The 25,895-nt window shown below is 44.4% G+C and overlaps 2 protein-coding genes across 3 annotated transcripts in view; one reads left to right on the forward strand and one right to left on the reverse strand.

Annotated features, from left to right (window-relative positions):
* The window catches only part of ECPAS (Ecm29 proteasome adaptor and scaffold), a 57,945-nt gene extending 52,900 nt beyond the window's left edge, over nucleotides 1-5,045 (reverse strand). Inside the window, exon 1 of one of the 2 annotated variants that reach the window (XM_079331626.1) lies at nucleotides 4,897-5,045. In XM_079331626.1, the coding sequence (XP_079187752.1) occupies nucleotides 4,897-4,918 (22 nt within the window). In that variant the 5' untranslated portion in view covers nucleotides 4,919-5,045. Of the gene's footprint in view, nucleotides 1-4,526; nucleotides 4,756-4,896 lie in introns of those variants that run through there. The other variant, XM_079331625.1, reaches the window with a different exon arrangement.
* Nucleotides 5,046-7,821: 2,776 nt separating this feature from the next.
* Nucleotides 7,822-15,648, forward strand: DNAJC25 (DnaJ heat shock protein family (Hsp40) member C25). The gene is made up of 4 exons (XM_079331655.1): nucleotides 7,822-8,410; nucleotides 9,363-9,515; nucleotides 11,387-11,857; nucleotides 14,950-15,648. Exons 1-4 carry the CDS (start codon nucleotides 7,844-7,846, stop codon nucleotides 15,070-15,072), a joined length of 1,314 nt encoding a protein of 437 aa, XP_079187781.1. The 5' UTR covers nucleotides 7,822-7,843; the 3' UTR covers nucleotides 15,073-15,648.
* Nucleotides 15,649-25,895: the final 10,247 nt, after the last annotated feature.

The raw sequence follows: 25,895 nt of genomic DNA on the forward strand, positions 1-25,895 counted from the left end.
TAAAGCATGACACATAATAGTCCAGAAAAGTAACTGTAGATGAAGTATCTGGGTCTTCAGATGCTGTGTCCTGTCTTTATGTATGCTGCAGACCTCCTGGCTGGCATGAGGAAAGTGTCTTTCCCTCCTTCATGTCTCTTCACAGCCTCCACTCAGCCTCAGCCAACAGTCAGACCACTATGCACCAAATAACAAACAGGACAGTTAGCTCGCAACTGGTCTCAATTCCATACGTTGTGCATTTCCCAAGATTTTAAGTACAAAGCTAAAATCTTCCCATCTGATTTTACAGCTCCTATTGCAAACCAAAAAAACTGCACAATTGCAATTTTAGGAACTTATCTGATAGTAGAAATAAATAAAGAAAAATGTCTAACTTGCTTTACCACATAGCAAGGAGGGTGGGAGTGGGGTGGAAAGGACAAAAACTGTTTGAAAAAGGCTTGGCAACCAGAAACCAATTTTAGAAATATCATATGTGTGCCATGGCTATGACAGTTAGTACTTTACTATGGATTAAAAACCACAACACAACAAAGAATAAGTTCAATGAGTTAAAAGAATCAGTAAGTAGTTCTACTTTTAAAAAATGTACAACTAAGTCCGTGCAGAATTTGAAACAGTTATTCATGTATTTTGTCACAATCACTTCTTTTTATGCTGCTGTGTGGTACTTCCATTTAAAATGCCAATTTTGTGGCACTTTCTTGAGGAAAAAAAGGTGTTTGCAAGAAGACAGAGATAAATATGGAGAACCAAACAAAAAGCATTGCATACAAAGAAAACATTTCCTTTCATTGTATGTAAAAGAAACAAAGAGGCAGAAAACCAAGATGCATCTTTGTATCCGTATTTCCAACACCAGTGTCCAATTTGTGTAAACTGGCATGGTGTATTTGAAATCTGCAATTCCCAAGTTACCATGGCAATGCTGCTACCTATCTGTGAGAAAATGCGTTTCACTTCTGGTTCTTTCCATCCTCAATTTAAGACTACAAGGAGGAATACAGGTTTCAGCACTTAACAACCTTTTGAGAAAAGAAAGGAATCACTTTCACAACACAGATAAAGGATACAAATTCTACAAAAAAGCTACATTGACAATGACACACTAATTACCAAATCCTGCAATACATCCCATAAAAAGGTCAGAGTAATTTTGCTACCTCAGAACTGACCTTTTGGTCACCCAAGGTAACAGTAAAACCCCACAGCCTGCTCACAGAAAAAAACATGCCCTTTCCTCTCATTTGGTAAATACTGACAGAGAGCCTGTCAAAGAGAACTGAGAGAAAGACACAAAAAGTATAAAAATACGGACAAACGGTGAAATAGCTACCTCAATACAGTCAAGAATTCAAAGAGTTTACCCTCCCTATTTTAATTATAAAATAAAATTTAAAAATTAAAAAAAAAAAAAAAAAAAAAAAAAACAAGCCTGACTTTACTGACACAGCTATGCCACTGTTTATCTGCATTTTTATCACAGAAATCTCTCAGTTCAGTCAAGCACAGTTCCATTTCAAATCAGCTCCCTCTGGTATTTATAGATATTACGTACAGCACACCAGTTATTCCACATAGACCCCTCAGCAATGCACATTTGTGTAGCAGAGTATCGAGTAAAACACACACCCTTGCTTTTATGAAAACTGACACAAGAAACTGCTGGGGCTAGCACATGTCAAACTAGCTGTACTTCATAGTTTGATTGTTAACCACAAAATATCTGAGGAATTAAAAAGAGTGTCTGAGTCCTCTGCAGAACAGAGGAGACCTCTGCATGAAGTCAGAATTCATCTTTACTTTCCTGAGAACTATCAGTTAGACAGATTGGTGAAACTGCTAAATAAATAATTTATAACAGTTTCAGTAGATCAGACAAAAACCCTTGAAACTCTCCTCTACCTAAACTCTGCAGAACCACTACATGCACAAGCATTCCCCCACATTTTCTCCAAAGGGCCAAATAAAGAGTCCTGGGCACAAAACCATTTCAACTTCACCTCCTACATGGCAGAGGTAGTTTTAGGGGCAGGTTCCTATTAAAGCAAAAGCTCTAATACAACCTTCTGTCTCTCTAGAACTAAGCAACTACTTCTGCATTGTTTCACATGCAGAAGAAACAATTAATTTCTCATCTGCTGTGCAACTACTAAAATAGGAGTCAAATTCTTGTCCAAATGCTATTAGACTCTGGGAGAAAATATATCTAGTATGATTATAGCAGCAAACAGTGAGCCAGGATTTGCTGGTGCTATTCCTGTCTCCACCAGTAACCCACTATGTGCCTACGACCAAAACACTTTAGGGAGCACTTGTACAAACAGGCCAGTTAGCAGGTTGTTTCACAAGATTTCACTGAAAAAGGCTAGGAAGGCTTATTGGAGGGGGGATATATTATGGGGTTTTTTCCATCCTATTATTTCATTTTATAGAAAAGCTTACATAAAAGCTTGAATAGTACACCAGAACCTAAATAATTTGCAATATGCCAGGCACAGGTTCTCCATTTAAATGACTTGTGTCTCTTGCATTTGAACTCTTATGGCTGTAGGGTCAACTTACTGATTTTGAATTAATTTCCAAATTGCCATATCTTATGCTGCCTTCAAACAATCTGTCCTCTAAAATGAGAGGCATCCCTTACATAGCATTTACACAGAATTTCCGTGTTTGACTGGGGCTATAGATGAAAGCTTCCTACAGCCATGTGAATATAAAGCAAGGAAACCTGATTTTTCAACCTAAAACTAATAGTAATTATTCTCGTTATTTCAGGACTAGTCATCATCCTATTAAAAAAAATTCTTTCCAAATATGCTGAAATTAAACTATCTGAATGTATCAAAAGACAGCAAGCCCATATGGAGGCTTAGTTTCTCTCCTTCTCTACATGAAGTTACTCTTTTTTCCATTAGCTTTATTTTTTTTTTTTTATTATTTAAGATTACATTACTTTCTATTCAGTGACAGGGAGGTACCACAAAAGAAAACCATACTAAACAAAAAAAAAATCCAAAGAGACATTCCTCTCCCCACTCACAGAAAAAAAAGGATTTCTAAGCAAAGCAATAAAACTACCTCATTTTTAAAGGATGTAGCGGTCAAACACATGAATGGCATAATGTATTTATTAATGTGAATCTCAGTCCAGGGACATTTGTCTTTTCGACCCAGCTTAAGAGAAAGGGCTGTGTAGCAACAGGCACATGGCTGAGGACTAATTTTTTGCAAAAGCAGATTTGGAGCTTTGAAAGCTAGACTACACACAGAGAAAAGCCAAGGAGTTACAAGGAAGAGGTCTCACATTGACTGGTTTCACCAAGTGGAGTCACATTAGCATTGTAAAACTAACAGAATCTCTTGCATGATAGCAGCAGTGAGAGCTTTCACTGTCCCTATATCACTTATCCCAGCTGCCAATGGAAAAAATAGCTTGGCATTTGGGTCCTCCAATTCTAGGAAGAGTACAGGATCAAGATTCTTCTCTACTCCACCAGGGGACCTTGGCTACATAAGTGACATCCCCACCATTTTCATATCATTCAGCCTAGTTTCAGTAACATCTAACAAAGCAGAATTAGGATGCTGTCTATGCAGAAGCTCACAATTAAAACAACCTAAGAAACAGCATAGCACAGAAATTCTTTAGTAACTGAAAGCCAATAGTGCTCAAATATGCTCAAAGCATTTCTTCCGCCCTTCGTCTCTGACGACAGCCAAGTACTATTTCAGGGCAACCAAAGGCCCTCTCATTTGGTTGAGTCATATGCTATTTTGTTATTAACTCTTCCCAGATAAGAACCAGCTTTACGGCAGGCCACGAAAAGCATGGGAAGAAAAACCGCTTTCTTTAAAGTTCCATAATCTTCTCCAAAGAGCAGCTAATCGCATGCTTTCCCAGAGCCTCTGAGAAAGGTTTTGGAGGTGACAAGAAGGCAGGGCCGAGCTCCGCCGTCTTGAATGCTCGGCGGCAGCGGCACCTCCGGTCATCTGCCGAGCGCCGCAGGGGCGGCCGCGCTGCGCTCCCGTACCCACCGGCCGGCACGGCACCTCAGGGGCTGCGGGAACCCGTCCCTGGACGTGCCAGCCCGCCTTGTGGCACACCGCTGCTGCGGCTCGAACACGGCACTGGCACAACGCTGGGCGACAGCACCGACGAGCAGAGGCGCTGCCGCCCGTGCCCGTTCAGGAGCGGTAGGCGGTGGCCGCTCTGCCTGCGCCGGGAATCTCGGCGACCCCAGGCTCCGTCCAGGCCAGGAGCTGCCGCCGCCGCCCCGCAAGGTCACGCAGCCGTCGAGTCCGCGGCGGGACCAGGGATGCGGGAGGCGCCGCTGCTCCCGCTTTCCGCTTCCCGAGATGGCTTCCCAGGGCCGGTCCTGCCCTGCTGCCGTCACCTCCCGGCCGGGCCGGGGGCCGGGCCCCCACCGCAGAGAAGACCCTCTGCGGGGAAACCCCGGGCCGCCCGCCCACTCGCCTGCCCGCCAGCCCCCGCTGCGAGTCCCTCCGCCGCGAGCACTTACTGAGCTCGTCCTGAGCGGCCGCGGCCATGTTGCCGGCTGGGGAGGGAAGGGAGGCGGCGAGAGACGCTCCGCGCCTCCCACCCCTCTCCGGCACCGGCACCGGGCCGGCGGCCGCCTCTCTCCACCTCCCTCTCCACCTCTTCCACCCCCTCCTTCTCCTCCTCCTGCTCCCTGCGGACCCCCTCGACAGCGGCAGCGCCCGCTCTTCTATCACAGCCGGTTTATATTTAGAGAGAGCCGCCGTCCCCGCCGCCCGCCCCCGTCGCATTCACGGCCCGGCCCGGCCCGGCCCGGCCCAGCCCCGCCGCCGCCGCCGCCGCCGCCCCGCCCGGCGGGTCCCGAGGAGGAGGTTTGCGGGGGCAGCACTGACCGGAGTCCGCGCTGACCTCCATGGCGGCCGCGCCGGCTCCGCGATCGGCAAGGCGGCGCAGGGACGGGACGGGACGGGACGGGAACGGTGTGGGGCGCCCCCGCGCGGCCCTGGGTGCGCTAGCAGTGGGAGGGCAGAGAGTCCCGCCCACAGCCAGGCGCGGCCACGCCCCCCATCGCCGGCGCTGCCGAGCGTCCGCTCCAAAACCATTTCCCAAAGGGCGTAAAAGTGCTCCATAGACCTCCTCGCCTGCCGTTCTCGCCTGCTCAGAGGGACCACCACACTGCGTCTTTTTCCCAGACTCTGCGATGCCATACGTGATCTCTGTAAGGAGCATCTTGTCAAGGTGCTCCCGCAGACACGTCGCTGGGGCGCCTCTGGAAGCAGACAGCGTGGCGCCCGGTCCCCAGCTCCCTTACTGCTTCCTGCAGGTGGCGCGGGGACAGCCGGCACATCTCCCGAGAGCTACAGGAACCGTCCCAAAGCAGATGTGAGCTCAAGTGACAGCTGTCAAGAGGATTAGCTTGTTTCTCGAGTCACGGAAAAAAAGGTGACAAAAGCTTCTGTGCACCATTTTTGCTATATTTGTGCAATGTAGGCTGAGCAGGAGCTCGTTTTCCCGTAAGTGCTGCTGCACTTTGCTCAGGTAGTTGGAAAGGTGCTGATAACACACCAGTGTTTCAGCTGCTGCTGAGCAGCACTGGCACAGCACCAGCACTGTCTCTCCAATATTCCTCCCTCCACCAAGGGGCTGGGGGTGGGCAGCATCCTGGCCTGCTGAGCCAAACTTGCCAAAGCAGTATTCCATGGCATATGATCTCAGCTCAGACACAAAAGCTGAGGGAAGGAGGAACAGGGGGCATTCATTTTTTACAGTGTTTGCATTTCAGAGCAACTTCTATGCATCCTGAAGTCCCTCTCCCCAGGAAATGGCCAGATATGGCTTAGCAGATGGAAAGTAAAGAATAAAATTTTCTTCCTCTTTGCTTGTGTGTGCATAAATTTCTACTTTTGCCTGATCAATCAAGTAATTTTCCATCTTATTCTCTCTCCCATCCAGCTGAGAAGAGGAAGTGATAGAACAGCTTGGTGGACACCAGTCACCCAGTCCAGCTCAACCCACCACAATTTTTTAAGATCAAAGTCTGAGGAGTTGACTCCCAGCCTCCAATGCTGAGAGGCAGGGCTCTAATCAGATGGAAGGAGGTAGCCTTTTTTTTTTTATTTAGGAAGCAGATTTGGGACCAATTCACAACTGATGGAAATTATAAGCATTTATTAATGCAGAAAAGAGACAGGCAGAGGTGACCAGCCACATGGGAGGTACACTGATTTCTAGCTTTAATTACAGAACATGTTCTCTGATGAGCTGAGCATTTTTGTGCTGAATATTTACAGCATCAAACCCATCTCTCCTTTTCTAGGAAAGGTCAAACACTGAGGTGATGTTCCTGGTAGTTACACCAGAGCAGAGACGCAATCGTCCTTTCCAGGAGAAGTCTTTGGGTACAGAACATCACAGGTGGCAGACTTGCTGTCAAAGCCACCATTTCAGGGAGCTGTGCATAAAGAATAACTCAGAATCACAGAATGGGTCAGGCTGGAAGGATATCAGGTCCAATTTCCCTGCTCAAGTAGGGTCACCCTAGAGGACATTGTACAGGATTACATTCAGGAGCTATTGAATCTCTCAGGTGTGGGAGACTGCCAGTTAAATTGCATTGGATTCCACATGGCAGGTGGTCATGAAACAGGGGATTTAAGGGTTAAATAGAATGAGGAGTAGAACATATGTTTTCAGTTACTGTGTGCTTATAAGGAAAAGAATGTACAACAAGAGACCCCTGATGTATAGGTATCAGTTACTGTGTGCTTATAAGGAAAAGGAATGCACGATAAGAAGACCCCTGATGTATAAGGAAAGGGGCCCCTCTTTGTAAAAGTGCAAAGTCTGCAAAATATCACGACCAAGAGGCTAAAAGCGCATGCGTGGAAAGACAAGGTGAAAAGTTCAACTAGTGAGGAAGACTGTTACTTCATCATTTTCCGCCCACAGACTCATTTGAAGACCACCGAGTCAATTAACTACGCAGCCGCAATGAATATGCAACTAATCTCCATATGAAGCGGGAAACAGGCGGGGCAGATAATCAATATGTATAGGCGATTTAGAATATGCATGGACTTCCTAGATAAATAGAAGGTTAGAAGCATGTACGGTACGCAGGATTTGGGAGGATGCTCTCCCCCTGCGTCCAGCGCTGAATAAAATACGTACCTACTCCACAACTTTACAGGTTGTGAAGTTTATTTTCCGCGCTTCAGTCAGACTCTTGAGCTCTATCAGAAGCAAGCCTAAACCAGGTACAGGCTCAGGAAGAATTTCAAAGGTTTCTTCCCTGGAAGAATCACAGAATCATTGAGGTTGGAAGGGACCTCTAAAAATCATCTGCTCCAACCATCCTGCCAGCAGGGTCACCTAAAGCAGGTGATACAGAAACGCATCCAGACAGGTTTTGAAAACAGCCTGACTTCCCTGAGCAGCCTGTTCCAGTCTCTGCCACTCTCAGTGTTAAGAAGTTCTTCCTCATGTTGAGATGAAACTTCTTGTGTTTATGGCCTTTGCTCCTCATCCTGTCGCTGGGCACCACTGAAAAGTCCTGCACCACCCTCTTGGTGGCCACGTTTGAGACACTTATGCATTAATGAGATCCCCTCTCAGTGGTCTCTTCTGCAGACTGAGCTCAGTTCCTGCAGTCTCTCCTCATGAGAGAGATGCTCCAGGCCCCAAATCACCTTTGTGGCCTCCTCTGGATCCCTTTCAGTACCTCCGTGTTTTTCTCGAGCTGCGGAGCTCAGAGTTGAACACGGCAGCTCACATAGGCCTCACTAGAGCAGAGTGCAGGGCCAGGATCACCTCATCGACCTGCCGGCACCGCTCTTCCGAATGCATCCCAGGATTCCGCTGGCGCGGGTGCAAGGGCACACGGCGGCTGGCAGAACGGGGCGGCAGCAGCCTGCGGGGAGCCGGGGACAAAGGGCCGCCGGTGCCGGGCGCGCCGAGCAGGCCGCGCTCCGTCCCTGCCCCGCCGCCCGCGCGCGGGCTCTGTCGCGACCCGCCCCCTGTCGCGCCCCCGCCCTCCCGCGCCGGCCCCGCCGCCCGCGCGCACGGTGCGAGCGCGGCCCGGCCCCGGCGGCGGCGGGGGAAATGGCGGCGGCGGCGCGGTGCCCGGGAGGGCGGTGGGCGCTGTGCCTGTGCCTGTGCGCGGCGCTGCTGCCGCGGCCGGCGCGGGGCCTCACCGACCGCCTCTACTGCGGCCGCCGAGTCTGCTACGAGGTGCTGGGCGTCAGCCGGCAGGCCAGCAAGGCGGAGATCGCCCGCGCCTACCGGCAGCTGGCCCGGCAGTACCACCCCGACCGCTACCGCGGGGAGCCCGCGGGCGGCGAGGAGAGCGGGGCGCAGGCGGCGCACGAGAAGTTCCTGCTCATCGCCGCCGCCTACGAGACCCTCAAGGTGAGAGAGCGGGACCGCCGCCGCGGCCGGAGCCGCTCCGGTAAGCAGTCAGCGAGGGCAGGAGAAACACTCCGAAAAATCCTCCTTCCGTAGCCTGCCCGAGAGTGCGGAAAGGAGGATGGAGTGCTCTTGAAAATCCTCCCGTGTCGAGAGTGCGTTATTTTAAAAATAATTTGTTTTATTTATTTATTTATAACGAACCGACTGGGCTTTATCTTGGAGATGTATACCTTTAAAAGTAGCAGTGACTCGAGTAGCATATGGGATCTGTAAGGGAAGGCTTCTCAGGGAAAAGCATGTGTGACTTGGCAAAGATGGAACCCAGGAATGGAAGAAGGAGACCTGTAAGTGTTTTAAGGTTACAGGGGATTAGAAAAGGGAACTTTTTTTTTTTTACTTTTTTTTTTCTGGGGAAGGGTGGTTGGAGTTTGAAAGGAATGCAGTTGAGCCTGGCAAAATTAAATTTCTCACCTCACAATTATATGGAGGAAAATGATGAAAAACTCAGAGAACATGAGAACAATGAGGTTTTGAATTGGCTTTCCATTGGACAGATTCTGTAGCCCTGTAAATTAATTCCTTTAAGTTTTGTAAAACAATCTTCTAATAGGTTCTTCATCTGAAAATCTTTTCCTTAGCAGTACTTATTAACTCCAGTCCATCTGGGCTTCCCATTCTGAAGTTAAACACTTTCTCTCTGGATTTTAGTTGCTTGTCTGTTTTCTAGTTTTAAATGCCTTTACATAGTGCCTCCTTATTCATTTTAAGACTAAACATGTCATATGTGCATGGACAAATAAGTGAGGACAAATTTCCTCTATGTTTCATACTCACTTGGGCTGTCAGCGGTTTTACAAAAGCATGGTCCTTAATAAGATGTAAAACAGAGGTATAATAGAGTGAGTGAAAGCAGGAATTTAAACCTGAATGAGTATTTCATCTCATCCTGCAGGATGAAGAAACACGTAAAGATTATGACTACATGCTGGATCATCCTGAAGAGTATTACAGGCATTATTACCACTACTACAGCAGGAGACTGGCACCTAAAGTAGATGTCACAATAGTGATCCTAGTTATGGTGTGTGCCATCTCTGTGTTTCAGGTAAAATTTCACGTTTACATTGTACTGCTCTGTGAGTTTCTGAACAAGAAGGGAAGTAATGGCCACTCTCATAATGTGCCATTTAATATAAAGCTTCAGGAGCACTGTTCTTGTATGTTGTGGTCCAGTTCTGTGTGGTGTCCATAAAAATCCTGAAGTCAGGAGGTACTTAGCAGATTTTTGTCTGCTCTTCGTACCTTGAACAAAAGTAGAGATTAGTTTCTTCTAATTTTGTTGAGACAGGGTACATCTTTTCTGAAGAATTTATTTGGTTCTTCCTGGCATGCTCAGAGTAGCTCAGGCATGACTAGTGCCCCAAATAACGTGTCAGTTTGTCAAGATGCGTAAGTAAATTTTTTTAAAATACAGACTAGTAGCAAACTGAATTCAAGACTTATTTCAGATGGTAGGACTGAATATTTACTGATGTGTGAATATTGCATTGCAGTGTATTTTAAACACCACACTGATTTAGTCAGGAGAGAAGGAAATTCAGTTCAGCAGAGTTTACTCTAAAGTTGGTAGCTTCAAGGCCCAGAAAACCCCCTGTGTTTTAGATGAAAAAGCTTGTGCTGTTGCTGACAAGAGGACAAAAATGCATAACTTGTCTCTAGGATCTTTTAAATCACTGCTTCAAAACATTGTTAAAAATACCCAAGAAGTTTAAGAGATGAAGATATAGCTTATGCTGTGGTGCAGGTAGCTCAATGTTTACTGGGATATTGGAAGTTAGAATAAAAAATATGTTGATCAGAATTCGAAAAGCCAAATACTTAATTTCTCTTCAGGTTTAGTTCCAATTGCAAAGTTTCATTTCACACCTTATTTCTTATGTAATAAGACCTGGAGTCCAACTGCCAATGGTTCTAAATTCAGTGTAAGCAACTGTGTAAACTGATTTGCCCATCTTGCTTTCTGTTGTTTCTGCTTCTTGGCCTTTGCTAAGGTTGTGTAGTGGTTTTATGTCTGAGCTTTGTCTTGGTAAATGGTGTAAGATTCTTTAAAAAGTTGTGTCACTGAGACATGCTTGGATGTCCCAAGAATCAAAGCGAGTTGCTAACTTTTTCTCTCTTATGCCTGTCTAGTTTCTTCCATATTTTCCATGCTTCATCTCAGGTCATTTACAGGACACTAGATGAGAACAGCATCACCTCTCAGCTAGTCCTTGTGCTGCTTCTGTCTTCAGAAGGAAACATTTTCAGGGTTGTGCTGTACATGGCTAGGAGTTGGACTGGTGATCCTTGTGGGTCTCTTGCAGTTCAGGGTGTTCAATGATTCTGTGTTCACCCAGGCAGTACATTTCTGGTTTGTTGTTTGGGATTTTTTTCCCTTCACTCCCTTGAAACCCAGAGTGCAGCTGGAGACCAGAGAGGTATGTTGAGTCTTGTAAAGTGGACACTGCCTGACTATTGAGATTGTCACGTATTTAGTTTATGCTCAGTGAACTATTTTTAAAGGGTAATAATTTTATACTTAAATGTTTGTATGCTAGCTCCTATATTTATAAATATAAGAAGTGGGGCTTCTGAGAATGGCTGACACAGCCTGGTGTTAAGTTGCAGGAGATTGCCATCTACTCAGGAGCAAAACTTTTCAGAGCAATGTCTGCTTGGCCTTCCTTGTCATCATAAATTGCTGTGAGATAACACTTCTATATGTCTGTTTTCCAGGTGCTTCACTGAGTCTGGAGGGATGATCACAGCTTCTGTGATACCACAGAAGTAGTTAGCTTTACTTTTTGCCCTTTCTATAATACAACTGTGTTTAAAAGTGTGTGATGGCATTACTGTTTTCTTATCCTGGCAAACCCCCAAATAGGAATGTGTCTGTATTAAAACATGGGTTTTACTTTTACTGTTCTTAAATTACAGTTCTTCAGCTGGTGGAGTAGTTACAATGAAGCTATCAACTACTTAGCATCTGTGCCAAAATACCGTATACAAGCTACTGAGATTGCCAGGCAACAAGGTTTACTCAACAAGACTAAAGAAAAAGGCAAGAACAGGCGGTCTAAAGAAGAAATTCGTGAAGAGGAGGAAGAAATTATCAAAGACATTATTAAAAATAAAATAGACATAAAGGGTGGTTATCAGAAGCCCAAAATATATGATATCCTTCTATTTCAGATCCTTCTTGCTCCTTTTTACTGGTGCAAATACATAGTTTGGTACTGTTGGTGGATTTATTGTTTCACTATTAAAGGGCAAGAGTATGGTGTGGAAGAGAAGTTGTATATCATAAGAAGGTACATGAAAATGTCTCAGTCTCAGTTTGACAGCCTGGAAGATCATCAAAAAGAGACGTTTCTTGAACGGCAACTGTGGATACGAGAAAACTATGAGGTGGGTAGTGTACTGAAATCAGCCAGGAAGTAAACTTTATATCACAATTTGAAGAATTAGAAAACAGGCATTCTTTATTACAGCACTGGACACACCTGAAGCATATATCCTCTAATCAAATATGTGTTGTGAACTTTATGGTGGGATATTTATTCTATCATGATCATATTCCTTAAATATACTTTCTAGCAAATACATAAATATCACTTTTCCTAGAGCTAATTTGCATGCATCCAACTCCTGCTGGCCTGCTCTTCCTCTTATGGTTCTAGAGGGTTGTCTCTAGGAGTCTATGGTGGTTGTATTGACTGAGTGCTTCAATATTACTGGTGACCTTTCCTTGAACAACTTCTTCAGGCCTGTGCTATAGCTTCTTGTTGCATGCCATAACCACCACTGTATTCCTTTTAATTTGTTCACCCACTGGTTCCAGCTACTTTTACATACACTTTACTTTTTTTTTTGATGAGTAGTCTTTAAGGTCTATCCAACAGCTTCAGGGAAACAGAAAATTCTCTTCTCTCCTCTTCTCTTCTCTTCTCTTCTCTTCTCTTCTCTTCTCTTCTCTTCTCTTCTCTTCTCTTCTCTTCTCTTCTCTTCTATCTCTTCTCTTCTCTTCTCTTCTCTTCTCTTCTCTTCTCTTCTCTTCTCTTCTCTTCTCTTCTCTTCTCTTCTCTTCTCTTCTCTTCTCTTCTCTTCTCTTCTCTTCTCTTCTCTTCTCTTCTCTTCTCCTCTTCTCTTCTCTTCTCTTCGTCCTAGTGAAAAAACTAATGTTAGTTATCCAGCACTCCCAGAGCAATAGTAGTTGAAGACTATTTTCTGCTCTCCAAACAGTAATAATTTGTAATAGGAATTCCCAGATTGTCTGAAACTCCCATTCCACCAGTCTTCTAAGCTGTTAATTCCTGGTTTAGGGGCTTTTGATTGTTTGTTATCGTTTTGTTTTGGTTTTCCCAACTGACCTTTGATAGTTCTTTGGTCTGTGGTGAGTAATGGACTGTTCTTGCAGTGTTGTATACCTATTCAAGTAGGATTGCATAAAAACCACCATCGGGTACAACTTTTGCTCTTGCCATGGATAGTCTATAAATCAATAGTCAATACTATACTGTCACTATATAATTTTTAAGAATTCAGTGAGAGCAGAGAAAGAACATTAGCCACAGCATGGAATTGCAGTCCATAATTATTTGGGGTGCTGGGGCATGGCAGGTTGACAAAGCCCTTCTGGTGTTCCACGTGGGTCATTTGAATGTGAGGTTTCTAAAGAAAAACATGAGAATGTGAATTTAGCCTGCTTAAGGGGAAAAGGAGGTGGTGCTGCTGTTCTACATATGCTGGGCAAAAGAGATATGATAAAAGAGAATGTTTCTGCAAAAGCAGATGGGTGGATTGCTTTACAAACTTGAAGAGGAAAATAGAAAAATAGGTGTTAATGTAAGGAAAGGATTAACTGTCAGGTATGTGTACATGTTCAGTTAGGATGGGCTTACTAGAAAATAATCTGGAGGTCCAAAGACTGAGTAATGCTGCTAGTTAAAGCAGCTATTAATGTGGAAAAAGACTGGATGGGTATCCTCTAGTAGATAAAAAAATGCCCTGGTTTTTCACCCATGCAGTTTTTAACGGATGTTTTGGTCCCTAAATGTGAAAGAGCTGTATTTGCACAAGTGGAGACTTTTTAGCTCACACTTGTTTCGTATAGTGGCCAGGAGTTCATTTTCCCTGTCAGATTATGTGACAGCTGCACCTGAATAGTAATATTTATCCAACATGTTTTGCAGCTTTGTGACTTTCTGAAAAGTAAATGGTGTTTTTTAGTAATAGCTTTTATGAGTTTTTATCTAGTCACTTCAATGCATTAACATTTTCAGTGTCTGCTTTGTCATCTGGTCATGAGTTCATCAATACTTGTAGAAGGTGGTAGAAAAGGATTTTCTTGAAGCCAACTGGACTCCTGCTCATTCCAGTATTACTGAAAATGGAGAATAGTCATGCTTTATTCTGTTCTTGTGCTAGCTGTGCTTTTGTGTGTCACTGCTAAATCCTTACTTGAAATGCAGTCATATATTTCTAGTTTGGAAAATAATGCTGTAGTGTTTCTCCCCAAAAGCTTGTCTGTTCCTTCAGCACTGGAGGTGTCTATCTATATATTGTTCAGTTTTCCAGTGTTGTTTTAGGATGGGAAAAACAGGAATTCAATACACAGGTGCATCACAGAGCTCCACAATATTTTTACTGTTTCTTAATGGTTCTTAAAACCTTTATGATCACTGAGCATTGAGTTTGTGTATTGTTGTAGCCACCTATAATACAATATTTTTAAAATCTCATTCATGCATAGCAGAACTCTTAATTGGCATTTGAGTCAGACTAAGACACTGAGATGATAAAATCATTGATGGTATAGAGATTTATGCTGACTGCATCTACATAAACTGCCTTCCAGAATAAAAATGCAGATGATGTTGTGATTTTTTTTGACCTTCTTTTTATAAAGATAATTGACTTTGGTGATGAATGTAGATTCCATTGCAGTGACACCATTTCTTGCCAGAATAGAATTACTTATCTTTTAGTACTGTAAATACTGGATGCAGAGATATTTGTGATACTATCAACTTTGTTGAGATTCTGACTTAGGAGCAAAAATTCCATAGTAGTTTCCATTAGCTGATGACTTTGAAAAGGGTAAGCAGCTAAAGGGAGGAGCTGAGCAGCTGCATTGAACAGTATGTGCGCTGAAAGGAACGCACAAGGCTAACTTTTTCAAACATTAGCCGTTGCATCGTATGCATTGTCTTTTGTTAAATTTATTAAGCATCTACTTCTCTAGCAAAAAAAATGTTTTGGAGCTTACAGAAAGGTAGTTCTGCTGTCAGCAAAAGTACAAAGTATCTCGGGCAGCAGTAGAGTCTTGGGCTGAAGTGCTGTGACGCTTTCTGTTGGTGGGTCTGCTTCTGCACTGCAATCCAGTCTTCTCTAAGAGCAATAAGCTGGCAAATGATTGAAGTATGAACACTTACACCTCACTTGAGGCTCAGATAAGCTGTTTCTTCATTCTTATTAAAAACTTCTGTCTGTTTTACCAGGTGTATAAACGAGAACAAGAGGAGGAGTTAAAGAAGAAGATGGCCATGGATCCCAGATGGAAGAGATACCGGCGGTGGATGAAAAACGAAGGACCTGGAAGACTGACCTTTATTGATGATTGAAAGTTGCAGAACAAAATGTGTGCTGTTGCTGAAAGTGTTTTGCAAAACTTTTCATTACATCATTCAGAGTTTTGTCTGCTGTGACTTAGCAGTGATCTAAAACTCAGGAACTATTACATCAGGCCGAAGCATAATACAGGTTTACCATTTTTATAAATCTGACCTATTAAACAGGCTCAGCCTAATGTATATATGCCATTTATTTGGGGATATCAGTGTGGAATTCATTATTCCAGACAATATATTTTTTGCTAGATACTTCATATTCATCATCAGTGAAACCATAACTCCGGGCTTTCTGAGAATGTTTTTAGTTCAAACCTTGGCAAGTCCCAGTTTTCTTCTTTAAACTGAAGGGTTCCTAAAAATGGAAACTGAAAATGCTTATAAAAGATTCTGAAGCAAGAACCATTTTCTGTTTTCTTCTCTTTCCCCCTACTTTTCAATCTAAGATGCCAAATAGGATTTTTTTTCATGTAAACAATATGGGGATTATACAAGACTACTGCTATTCCTGCTTCACTTGGAAACTGATTTTATTCTTTGTGGGAATAAATGATGCATGATTGATCATCATTGTGATGCAAACAAGCCTTAATTCTTTGTTTTACGGAATAATTCATGAAACGGTATGCCTGGATATTTTGTGGTTTTTCATCTTGTACATTAGATTATACCTGCTTGTTCAGAAAAAGTATACCAGTGAATATTAGTCTATCAAAAGTGAGATTTCTTTCACCAAAGCATTGGTTAAAGGAGAAATGACCCTTTTGTTAAAAAGGGCAACTTTGATGCCTTATGTAAATAAAAGTTTATATATGCAGACTTAATTAGTCTTAAATTTTAAATCTTAACTATTCATTACATTTATCTTTTCTGATCAGACCTCTGAGGACTTAGAATAAATAATGCGTAACAGCAGTCTGTGGTTTGCTCTGTAACATCCCAGGTCAGAGAGTTTCTGTGATTTGCTGTAACAGGGATTCTGCTACCTTATTCCTCTTCAGTAATTTTACTGGAGGAGAAAAGATGGAAGCATAGTCTTTCTCCTATCATCACACCTGTAAAAGTGAGTTCCTTGGAAGAAAACTGCTGAAAACAGTGCCTTGTTAGTTGCCTTCTGTGGAGGTTGATTCTGGGAGTGGTTTTGAACTTGCTCCTCCTGACCTTTTGCACATTTTTTATATGTTTCAGTTTTCTGTTTAAAATAACATATTCGAAAACACATGTTGTAGTTTTATGCTCAGCTGGACATGAAACACCTTCTAGCTGCTTGTTAAACTCTTCTCTCTTTTCCTCCCACCCTGGTAAAATGGGGATGACAGTTTAAGTTCTATGTTGAGATAAGAACAGTTTAATAATTGAAAATAAAGTAAAATATGATAATGGGAAATAATAAGAAAAAACAAACAAGTAATGTATGATGCAATTGCTCACCAGCCACTGACTGATGCCAGACTCCCCTTCCTGTACCCAGATCCTTCTGGGTTACCTCCCAGTTTATATACCAGGCATGATGTTCTCTGGTGTGGAGTATCCCTTTGACCAGTTCAGCCAAAGTTCAACCACTTGTCCCAGCTATGCTCCTTCCCAGTTTGGGTTTTTTTATGTATCCTCAGAGTATGAGACAAGGAGGGGAAGAAGTATCCTTGACTTTGGATAAGCACAATTTAGCAAAAACCAAAACATCAGTGTGTTATCAACACCATTCTCATTCTGAATCCAAAACACAGCTGCTGTAACAGCTACTGAGAAGAAATGACCCTAACTGTAACCAGGACAATACCCACCACTTATTGCATACCATCTGTGTCATGCCAAGTTGCACACTCCCCAATATACCATCACCTTCCCTGTTTATCTGTTTTGATAGATAGACACACATCATTCTCTTAGTCAATGGAACATTCCATTAAGTGTTCATAGAATACACACACAATAAAAAAAAAGTTTGTTGAATTCATTTAGTCCATTAGTCCATTACCTTGGCCTTCATCCTTGTTAAGAATCTTTCAAGCAGAAAAGATGGTACAAGGTATTGGATTGTTGTATGCTGTACATTTGACTGGTTCTGATCCCAGTACTGCTACACTTGTTTGATTTTATTAAAGTTCATTCTTCATGAATGCAATGATCAGAGGGAAGTCAGGCTCAGGTCCCGAGAACAGTTGTGGTTCAGATCAGTGCTGTGAGGTGATACACACACAGCTATTATTGCCACTTCTATCTATAGAAGTGGTAATAGGGTGTTGCATAGTGACAAACATCATACATGTTAATTCATTGGCTATTTTCACCTAAAATCAAATTGCCTTGAGACACACACAGGACTTCTCCATCCTCCAGCATGACCCATCAAGTGCACTTGGGTCCTTGAGCAAGAGCATTCCCACAGATGTGTTTGGCTTTGCCTGGGGCAGGCATAGCCCAGCCTCTTTTCCCCAGCATGTTTTTAGTATGCACTACAGGAAATGTATCCCATTCTACCCTATATAAAAACTTTGGGCAGAGTCAGCCTGGTTGGCAGATCCTCTGGTGTCTAACCAGGTGACTTTGCTAAATATGTATCCCAATATTCTAATGTCCCACAACCCATCGGTCTCGGTGTAGTCTTTAACAATCCATTGTAATTAATTCTTTCCAGAGGCTGGTGCGTTGCAGGGAATGATGCACCCACTCAGTGCCTGATTCTTTGGCCCAAATGGCTATGAGGATGTTTAGGAAGGGAGTTCCACTGTCTGATTCAGATCTTTCTGGGGTGCCACAGGACTTGCCATGGGACTCGCTTTTCCAGGCCCAGTATGGTGTTCCAGGCAGTGGTGTTGCAACCCAGCTGTGCAACAGCTCTTCCAACCACTGTAAGACATGGCACTTGCCATGACAGATTTGATATGTGATATCAAATTGGGGAGATGTGATACGATCAATCTGCCAAGCCTTCCCTATATTTATATTTCAGCCACCATCCGTCATGCCAAAGAGGCTTTGCCCTCTTGGCCTGCTTTATGGCGGCTCATGTTTCATATTTGTGGATAACCTGAGACACAGTGTTCTTAGTTAAGTCCACCTCTCAATCCCAAGCTCATCTCTATGTTTCACCTCCTCCTTGGCATCCAAGGTGTCATGGGCCCACCAAGCTAGAATTAATTTACCCTTGAGTTGCCAGTCCAGGTCCACCAGAAGCTCCTGAGCCCTGGAAGCCTGATCCACCAATGTTCCAATGTTCCTCAGTGGCCCAACACATGGGTACATGACATATCTTCACAACCAGGCTCTCCATCCAGGCAGCAATATCTTGCCACAAGGCAGCAGCCTAGGTGGGTTTATCCCTACACTGCCGATTGTTCTCCTTCCATTTCTGCAACCACCCCCACAGTGTGTTCGCCACCAGCTGTGAATTAGTAAAAGGCATTGGCCATTTCTCTCATTCAGCAATGTCTAAGGCCAACTGGATGGCTTTCAACTCTGCAAACTGACTCAATTCACGTTCTCCTTCAGCAGTTTCTGTGACTTGTTGTGGTGGACTCAAGTTGCTTTCCATCTCTGGTGCTTTCCCACAAGACAGCAAGGGCCCAAATAAAAAAGGCATATTGCTCCTTCCTTTCTGGTAATTTATTACATTGTAGGGCCTCTCGAGCACATATTACCTCTCCTGGTGACATTTCAAAATCTTTGCCTTCTGGTCAGTCTATGATCATCCCTAAGATTCCTGCATTATGAGGTTTCCTATCCAAGCTTGTTGTGCATCCAGTGCAGCTCACTTACTCCATGTAGCACTGTTGCATGATGTATAGAGATCATCCCTTTGAACATCCAGCCCATCATGGACAACCAACGTACCAGGAGGAGCTGTGCTTCAGTACCAATCACCTCCAAAATGGCTTGGGCACCATAAGGTGCCTTGCATCTCCTTTTTATTTGGAGTACAATAGGTCTCAGCTCCTCTGTATGCCCAATTAAAAAAACCTCGGAATCAACCTCTAGCCTCACCTGATGCTTTCTGTCAGAGGCTCCATGAAGAACCATTCTCTTCAGCTGCAGTATGAGGCACATTTTTTAAGTCTTTCCCTATTCAGACTGGCCCAAGCAATACACCATGAGCTATCTCGTGTTTGTTTTATTCAAAGACTTGTTGCTGCTAAGGGTCCCATTCAAAATCATTCTTCTTCTGTGTCACTTGCTAGAGGGAGCTTACAATCAGACTAATCTAAAATGTTCGTTCTCCAAAATCCCACATCACCTAAAAAAGCTGGTGTTTATTTCTAGTTAGCAGGTGGGCACATCACTGTCATCTTATTACTAATGTCCATTGGGATCTGTTGATGTCCATCTTGCTGTTTTATTCCTAAAATTTGCATGTCCTATGCAGGTCCCTTTACCTTACCCTGTTTGATAGAAAAAAATGAAGTTTAGAAGCATTCAGGTTATTTCCTTTCTTTTCTCAAAAACTTCTCTTGCAGTATTTCTTTCCCCAAAGAAAGATATCATCAATATATCCCAGGTGTTCTGGAGCTTCACCCTGCTCCAGTGCAGCTGAATCACTCTGTGGCAGATAGTGGGGCTGCTTTTCTATGCCATTACAGCTGGTTCCAGCTCTACTGGACATCCCTCCAAGTGAAAACAAAGTTTCCCAGAGGGACTGAGAAAAACCCATCAGCAACGTCAGTGGATGCACCACTTCGCTGCCTTTGACTTGTGTTTATGTTGATGCTCCAGAGCGACGGGTGTGGCAGTGCTCAGAGGTGGAATTCATTCAGGACATGACAATCTACTCTTCATCTCCATCTCCATGAGACTTTCCCACTTGCCATAGGGGTCTGTTAAGGGTTAAGCAGGTCCTGCTGATCACCCCTTTCCAGTCAGCAAACCCCTCTATGGGCAGAGTTAGAGTCTTGGTTGGAGCTTTATCACCTCCCATGCACCATGGTGGCAGTGACTGGCACCTGCTGCTCTTCAGCCTTCAGCAGCCCCACAGCAGAAGAGTCCTCTGAGAGACCAGGCAAGGTCACTGTTTAATTTCCTTTGTCTCCAGGGAAGTTATACCAAAAGCCCACCAATACCCTCTTGGATCTCTGAAATATCATCTCCTGGCACAGTCTATGCCAAGGATGTATGGAACCTCTGATCCAGGCACTAGGATGCTTTTGCCTCTAATTCCCAGTTGGACTAATCTTAGCCTCCAACAGAGTTAGCTGTTTGGACTGTGCCGTCACTCCAGAACTACAAATGGATTCTGTCCCTATATAGCTTGATGGCATTAGGGTACACCGTGCACCAGTGTCTACCAAAGCCTTATAATCCTGTGGGGCTGATGTGCCAGGCCATTGAATCCACACAGTCCACCTGGCTAGAGGCAGGGCTCCTCTCATACTGATCTCAAGGTTCCCCAGTAACATCTTGTAGAAATGGGCTAGAACTTCTCTTTAGGGTCAGTGGTATGCCAAGACCTTCCATTCTGCCTGGAAAACTGTCTGCTGGAGACTGAACCAGCAACCTCCCTTGGAAAAAATTGCACTGTGGTTGTTTTCCCCTGCACTTCCTGCACCTGTGCATCCAGGATCAAGGTGGATTGTTCATCCCATTCTCTCATATCCTCTCAGTGGTCCTGCTGGTAAAACCATAAGGTACCCTGTGGTGAGTACCTTCTATATCCTTTCTCAAGCAAGAGCACATCTGCTGTAATTGTAAAAATAGGGACTCCTACAGGAGAGGTGTAGGACATATTCCCTCTGAAATGCTGAAAACCCTGAGTTTACCTCGAAGCCCCTTAGTTTATCTACCAGTTTATTTGACAGCTTTTCCACAGCTTCAGTGGTGGGGGAAGGAACACTGTCTTTGTATTCCTGGGTGTGGAAAACCACCCACTGTGGGTTGAGCACCATCTTTCCAAACTATGGTTGACAAGGGCTTGGCATGCCTGTTGGTGCACTCTGTACAAATTTCCACCATGAATCAATGACATAAGACATCATCTGGACCTGGGTGGAGCTGCACATTGTCCAGGTCATTTCTCATATGGCTAATTCCCTCAGCTATTTAATAGCCTTCTCTATTGCAACTCATTTGCTTAAGTTACATGGAATATCTTCTTTATAGGGATGCCTTGCCCTCACACTTGATACAAGTCACCTCTACAGACAAAGGACTTGTGTCTTTTTTCCCATTGCTTAGTCAATGCTGGTTTCTCAGCAAGTGATCCCTGCTCCCTGCCTTCTTTACTCTCCTCATGCCACAGTGCTCTCTTATCCCAGCACCAGAGCAGCCAGGTGATTATACAGTCACCTGGACAATGACTGAAATCTTCTTGTATCTCCTGCAGCTCACTCAGGGAAAGGATCAAGTTGTGGTTGTCTCTTCTGTCTTCTCTTTCAGTTCCTGTGATGGCCTTGATGATGTCTCTGTAATTCACCCTTGTTATGCTGCTGCTTCTTTGTCCTCTGTCCTCTTCATTCTTCCTGTTCTCCTTGACTGCTTTTGCTAAAGGGTTTTTAAAGGGTGGCTTCAATGTATGTTTCTTTTGCTTCTGTCCAGGGCTAACTGACATTGGCACCTATGGATTCTGTTTCAGTGGATTCAGTGTCAGTTCCTGTCACTGGGGTTGGAGCAGCTGCAGTGTTTCACAGTGGCTGGAGCAGCTGCATGGCTTGTTTTCATCTCATTATCAGATTCAGAGGTCTTCCTTCCCCCCTGAGACTAGTGAGCAGTGTTGACCATGGCTCAATAAGCCTGGGCCAGGCCACAATATGTTGCAGTGATTCGAGTCCGCTCTGGGCTTCCAGGGTGACAACACACTTTAAAAAAATAGTTAACTAGTCTTCTTACCCCTTGCTCAGGGGTAAGGTGCAAACATCTTGAAGGTGTCCACTGCCCTATGTACTTCCTCATAAAATCCCACACACCCTGGCACTCCTAACTATTCAGCTGTTCTGGCAACAGCTAGGGCAGAGTTAATTTCTTCTCAGTAACTGTTACAGTGCTATGTTTTGGATTTAGAATGAAAATGGTGTTGATAACACACTGATGTTTTGGTTCTTGCTAAATTGTGCTTATCCAAAATCAAGGACTTTTTTCCCTTCTTGTCTCATGCTCTGCCAGTGAGAAGATACACAAAAAAAACCAAACTGGGAAGGAGCATAGCTGGGACAAGTGACCTGAACTGGGCAAAGGGATATTCCATTCAAGAGAACATCATGCCTTGTATATAAAGTGAAAGTTATCTGGAAGAGCAACCACTCTGGGTACTGGAAGGAGGAATCTGGCATCAGTCAGCAGGTGGTGAATAATTGTACTATAGATCACCTGTTTGTTTTATTTTAATTATCATTATTATTTCCCATTTTTATTGTATTTCACTTTATTTTCAATTATTAAACTGTTCTTATCTCAACATATGAATTTTAGTTAATGTTCTCTGCATTGCACTGGGTTGAAAGTGGAGAAAAGAGGGTGGAATTGAGCAAGTGGTTGCATTGTGTTTAATTTCCATTTGGCCTAATGTTGGAGTCAGTGAGTCAGAGGTCTCTCTGAATTCTTCAGATAGAAATCAGAGTGCAGGGATTGAATAAGTCTTAAAGTGAATTCTGATGTTTTTAGTGAGTAAAAGGCCTCAGATACGATGGTAGCAGACAGTGTTCTAGTGAAGCTTGCAAAAATACTGATATTATCAGTAGAGGCTCCAAGTCCACAGCTGTAGACAGGACTTAGACATAATAGAGTTACAGCAAGAATATTGCTTATATTTCTTAGAAAGAACATGATAGAGTGTATGTGTAGTGTCATATGTGTAACCTATATGTGGACTAAGAAACTAGAATTCTAATAGGTTCAAGAATGGTGGTCTGAGCTTGCATCTTAGCTTGTTGGAGAAATCCTATATAACCGTATGTATTCAGAGAGTTGTTGCTTTTAGCCATTGTGGCTTTTAGCCACTTGCTTCTAGCCATTTGCTTATTGCTGCTGCTTTTGCCATTGCTTTTGCTATTGCCTTTTGCTATTGCCTGTTGAGACTGATATGCTTTGTAATAAATAACCTTTTTAACTATTAGCTGCTTTGATTATTTAGAAGATTGCCCAACAAGTAGGAACCTAACAACTCAGAGCAGGAAAGAGCCCCGCACCAAATTCCATAGCCTAAAACCACAACAGTCCTTTTGGCACCTGAGCATGGACCCAAAAGGTTGATATAAGGACAGGTCTGAGCAAAACGTGTTTAAAGAAAATAGTTATAGTCATTCATTGTAGTAGTTTAACAATTGCTGGTAACAATGTGGATTTATTTGCTCTCATATTTGTCACATTTTGTCAATATTGTACCAGTGATACTTTACTTGCTGTGCTTTATTTCTGTGGTGCATTTTGTAGGATGGTGTCCTGGTTTGAAAGGACAGGTGTCTGCCAGTAAGGGCAGAAATTTCCCTTTGAAATAGAGACTTCAATTCCACTCTCCCCAAGTATTATAATTGTTTGAATCAAGGACTCTGAGGCAGAGATAAGGGGGTGGGAATAACAGCTCTTTTACTAATATATCTAACTGTACAAGCAGAAACAACAGCAGTTGTTAAAATTGCTAACAGAACAGAATAGATAACTCGGTGCCAGTCCCTTTAGATGCAAGCACGCTGTCTTGGTGCTTAGTCCCAGCCCGGAGCTGCCGAGGGCAGACGGGAGCACAGGTGGGAGGGGGACGGCAGCAGCCACGCCAGTCTCAGGTGGGAACGGGCTGGAGGGGGCGGCTCCTCACTCACCATTTGTGTCCTGGTGATCAGCTGTGTCCACAGAGGCAGGAGGCTGGAACGGGGCAGATGCAGGGCAGGTGATCACAGAGGGTCTGGCTCTCCTGTGTTCCATTGCGTGGGGCTGCAGACGGGGCGTCCTGCTCCAAGCTCGCTGGAAACACGAGTCGCCTCTGGAAGCCCGAGAGGCCCGTTTGGGAGCTGCTGCCACCAACCCCTTTTGTCATCAGAGATCCTGGGTGTAACCCAGCCAGCTCCATTGGCATGACAATGGGAAAAATTCTTTAAATTGACACTGTAATAGAAAAACACTCAACCCCCAACATTATCCACCCCACATTTTTTCCATGTAGCCAACATGCTACATCGTATTAAAACCTTTAAATTATATACATACATGTAGTTACAGGCACAGTATCATAGATAGTTCACCCTAGAACAAGGTCCCCTTGGGGTATGCATTGGGTCTCTCCATCCTTTTGCATCACCCACCAAGTGCAACCTGGTCCTTGAGCGAAAACCACCCCACAAACAGGATTGTCTTTGCTGGAGGCAGAGTTCACCCAGACAGTTTTCCCTCACATGCCTCTCAGGTGTACCACTGGAATCTTATCTCCATCTGGTGTTCCCAAGGGCTCTGACTGGGCAGGGCCTGCTTGGTTAGTGGAATCTCAGGTATTCACTAACCATGTGGCTTTGGGTAGATTGATCTCCCAGTTCTTGAAATTTCCCCCACCAAGTGCCTTTAAGGTGGTTTTAAGCAGACCATTGCACCGTTCAACTTTCCCAGCTGCTGGTGCATGGTAGGGAATATGGTACACCCACTCGACGCCATGTTCTTTAGCCCAGGTGTTTATAAGGCTATTTTTAAAATGAGTCCTGTTGTCTGACTCAATTCTCTCAGGGGTGCCATGCCTCCAGAGGACTTGCTTTTCCAGGCCCAGGATGGTGTTCCGAGCAGTGGCGTGGGGCACAGCGTAGGTCTCCAACCATCCAGTGGTGGCTTCCACCATGGTCAGCACGTAGCGCTTGCCTTGGCGGGTCTGAGGCAGTGTGATATAGTCAATCTGCCAGGCCTCTCCATACTTATATTTGGACCATGGCCCCCCATACCAGAGGGGCTTCACCCGCTTGGCCTGTTTGATGGCAGCGCACGTGTTACAGTCATGAATAACCTGAGAGATGCTGTCCATGGTTAGATCCACCCCTTGGTCTCGTGCCCACTTATCGGTGGCGTCTCTGCCCTGATGGCCTGAGGCATCGTGGACCCATCGAGCCAGGAACACTTCTCCCTTGTGTTCCCAATCTAAGTCTATCTTTGAGACCTCTATCTGTGCAGCCTGATCTACCTGCTCGTTGTGCCTGTGTTCTTCATTAGCCCGACTCTTGGGAACATGGGCGTCCACATGACGGACTTTCACGGGTAGCTTCTCTACCCAAGTGGCAATGTCTTTCCACTCATCAGCAGCCCAGATTAGATTTCCTCTACGTTGCCAGCCAGCATTTTTCCACCTTTCCAGCCAACCCCACAGAGCATTGGCTACCATCCACAAATCTGTGTAAAGGTAGAGCTTTGGCCATTTCTCTCTCTCAGCAATGTCCAAGGCCAGCTGAACAGCTTTGAGTTCAGCAAGTTGACTCGATCCACCTTCTACTTCGGTAGCTTGTGCAACCTGTCATGTGGGGCTCCATACGGCAGCTTTCCACTTCCGGTTCATCCCCACAATGCGGCAGGAACCGTCGGTGAAAAGGGCGTAGTGTGCTTCATCTTCTGGCAGCTGGTTGTACGGTGGAGCTTCTTCAGCCCAGGTCACTTGCTTCTACTCCTCTTCATAAGCGAGACCAAAATCTTCACCTTCTGGCCAGTTTGTAATTATCTCCAAAATCCCAGGGCGATTCGGGTTGCCAATATGGGCGCGCTGCGTGATGAGGGCAATCCACTTGCTCCATGTGGCGTCGGTGGCGTGGTGAGTAGAGGGAACCTTTCCTTTGAACATCCACCCCAGCACTGGCAGTCAGGGTGCCAGGAGAAGCTGTGCTTCTGTGCCAATCACCTCTGAGGCAGATTGAACTCCTTCATAGGCAGCCAAG

Source organism: Erithacus rubecula (genome assembly GCF_903797595.1).
Source record: "Erithacus rubecula genome assembly, contig: SUPER_Z_unloc_6, whole genome shotgun sequence".
In the NCBI taxonomy this organism is placed as follows: Eukaryota; Metazoa; Chordata; class Aves; order Passeriformes; family Muscicapidae; genus Erithacus; species Erithacus rubecula.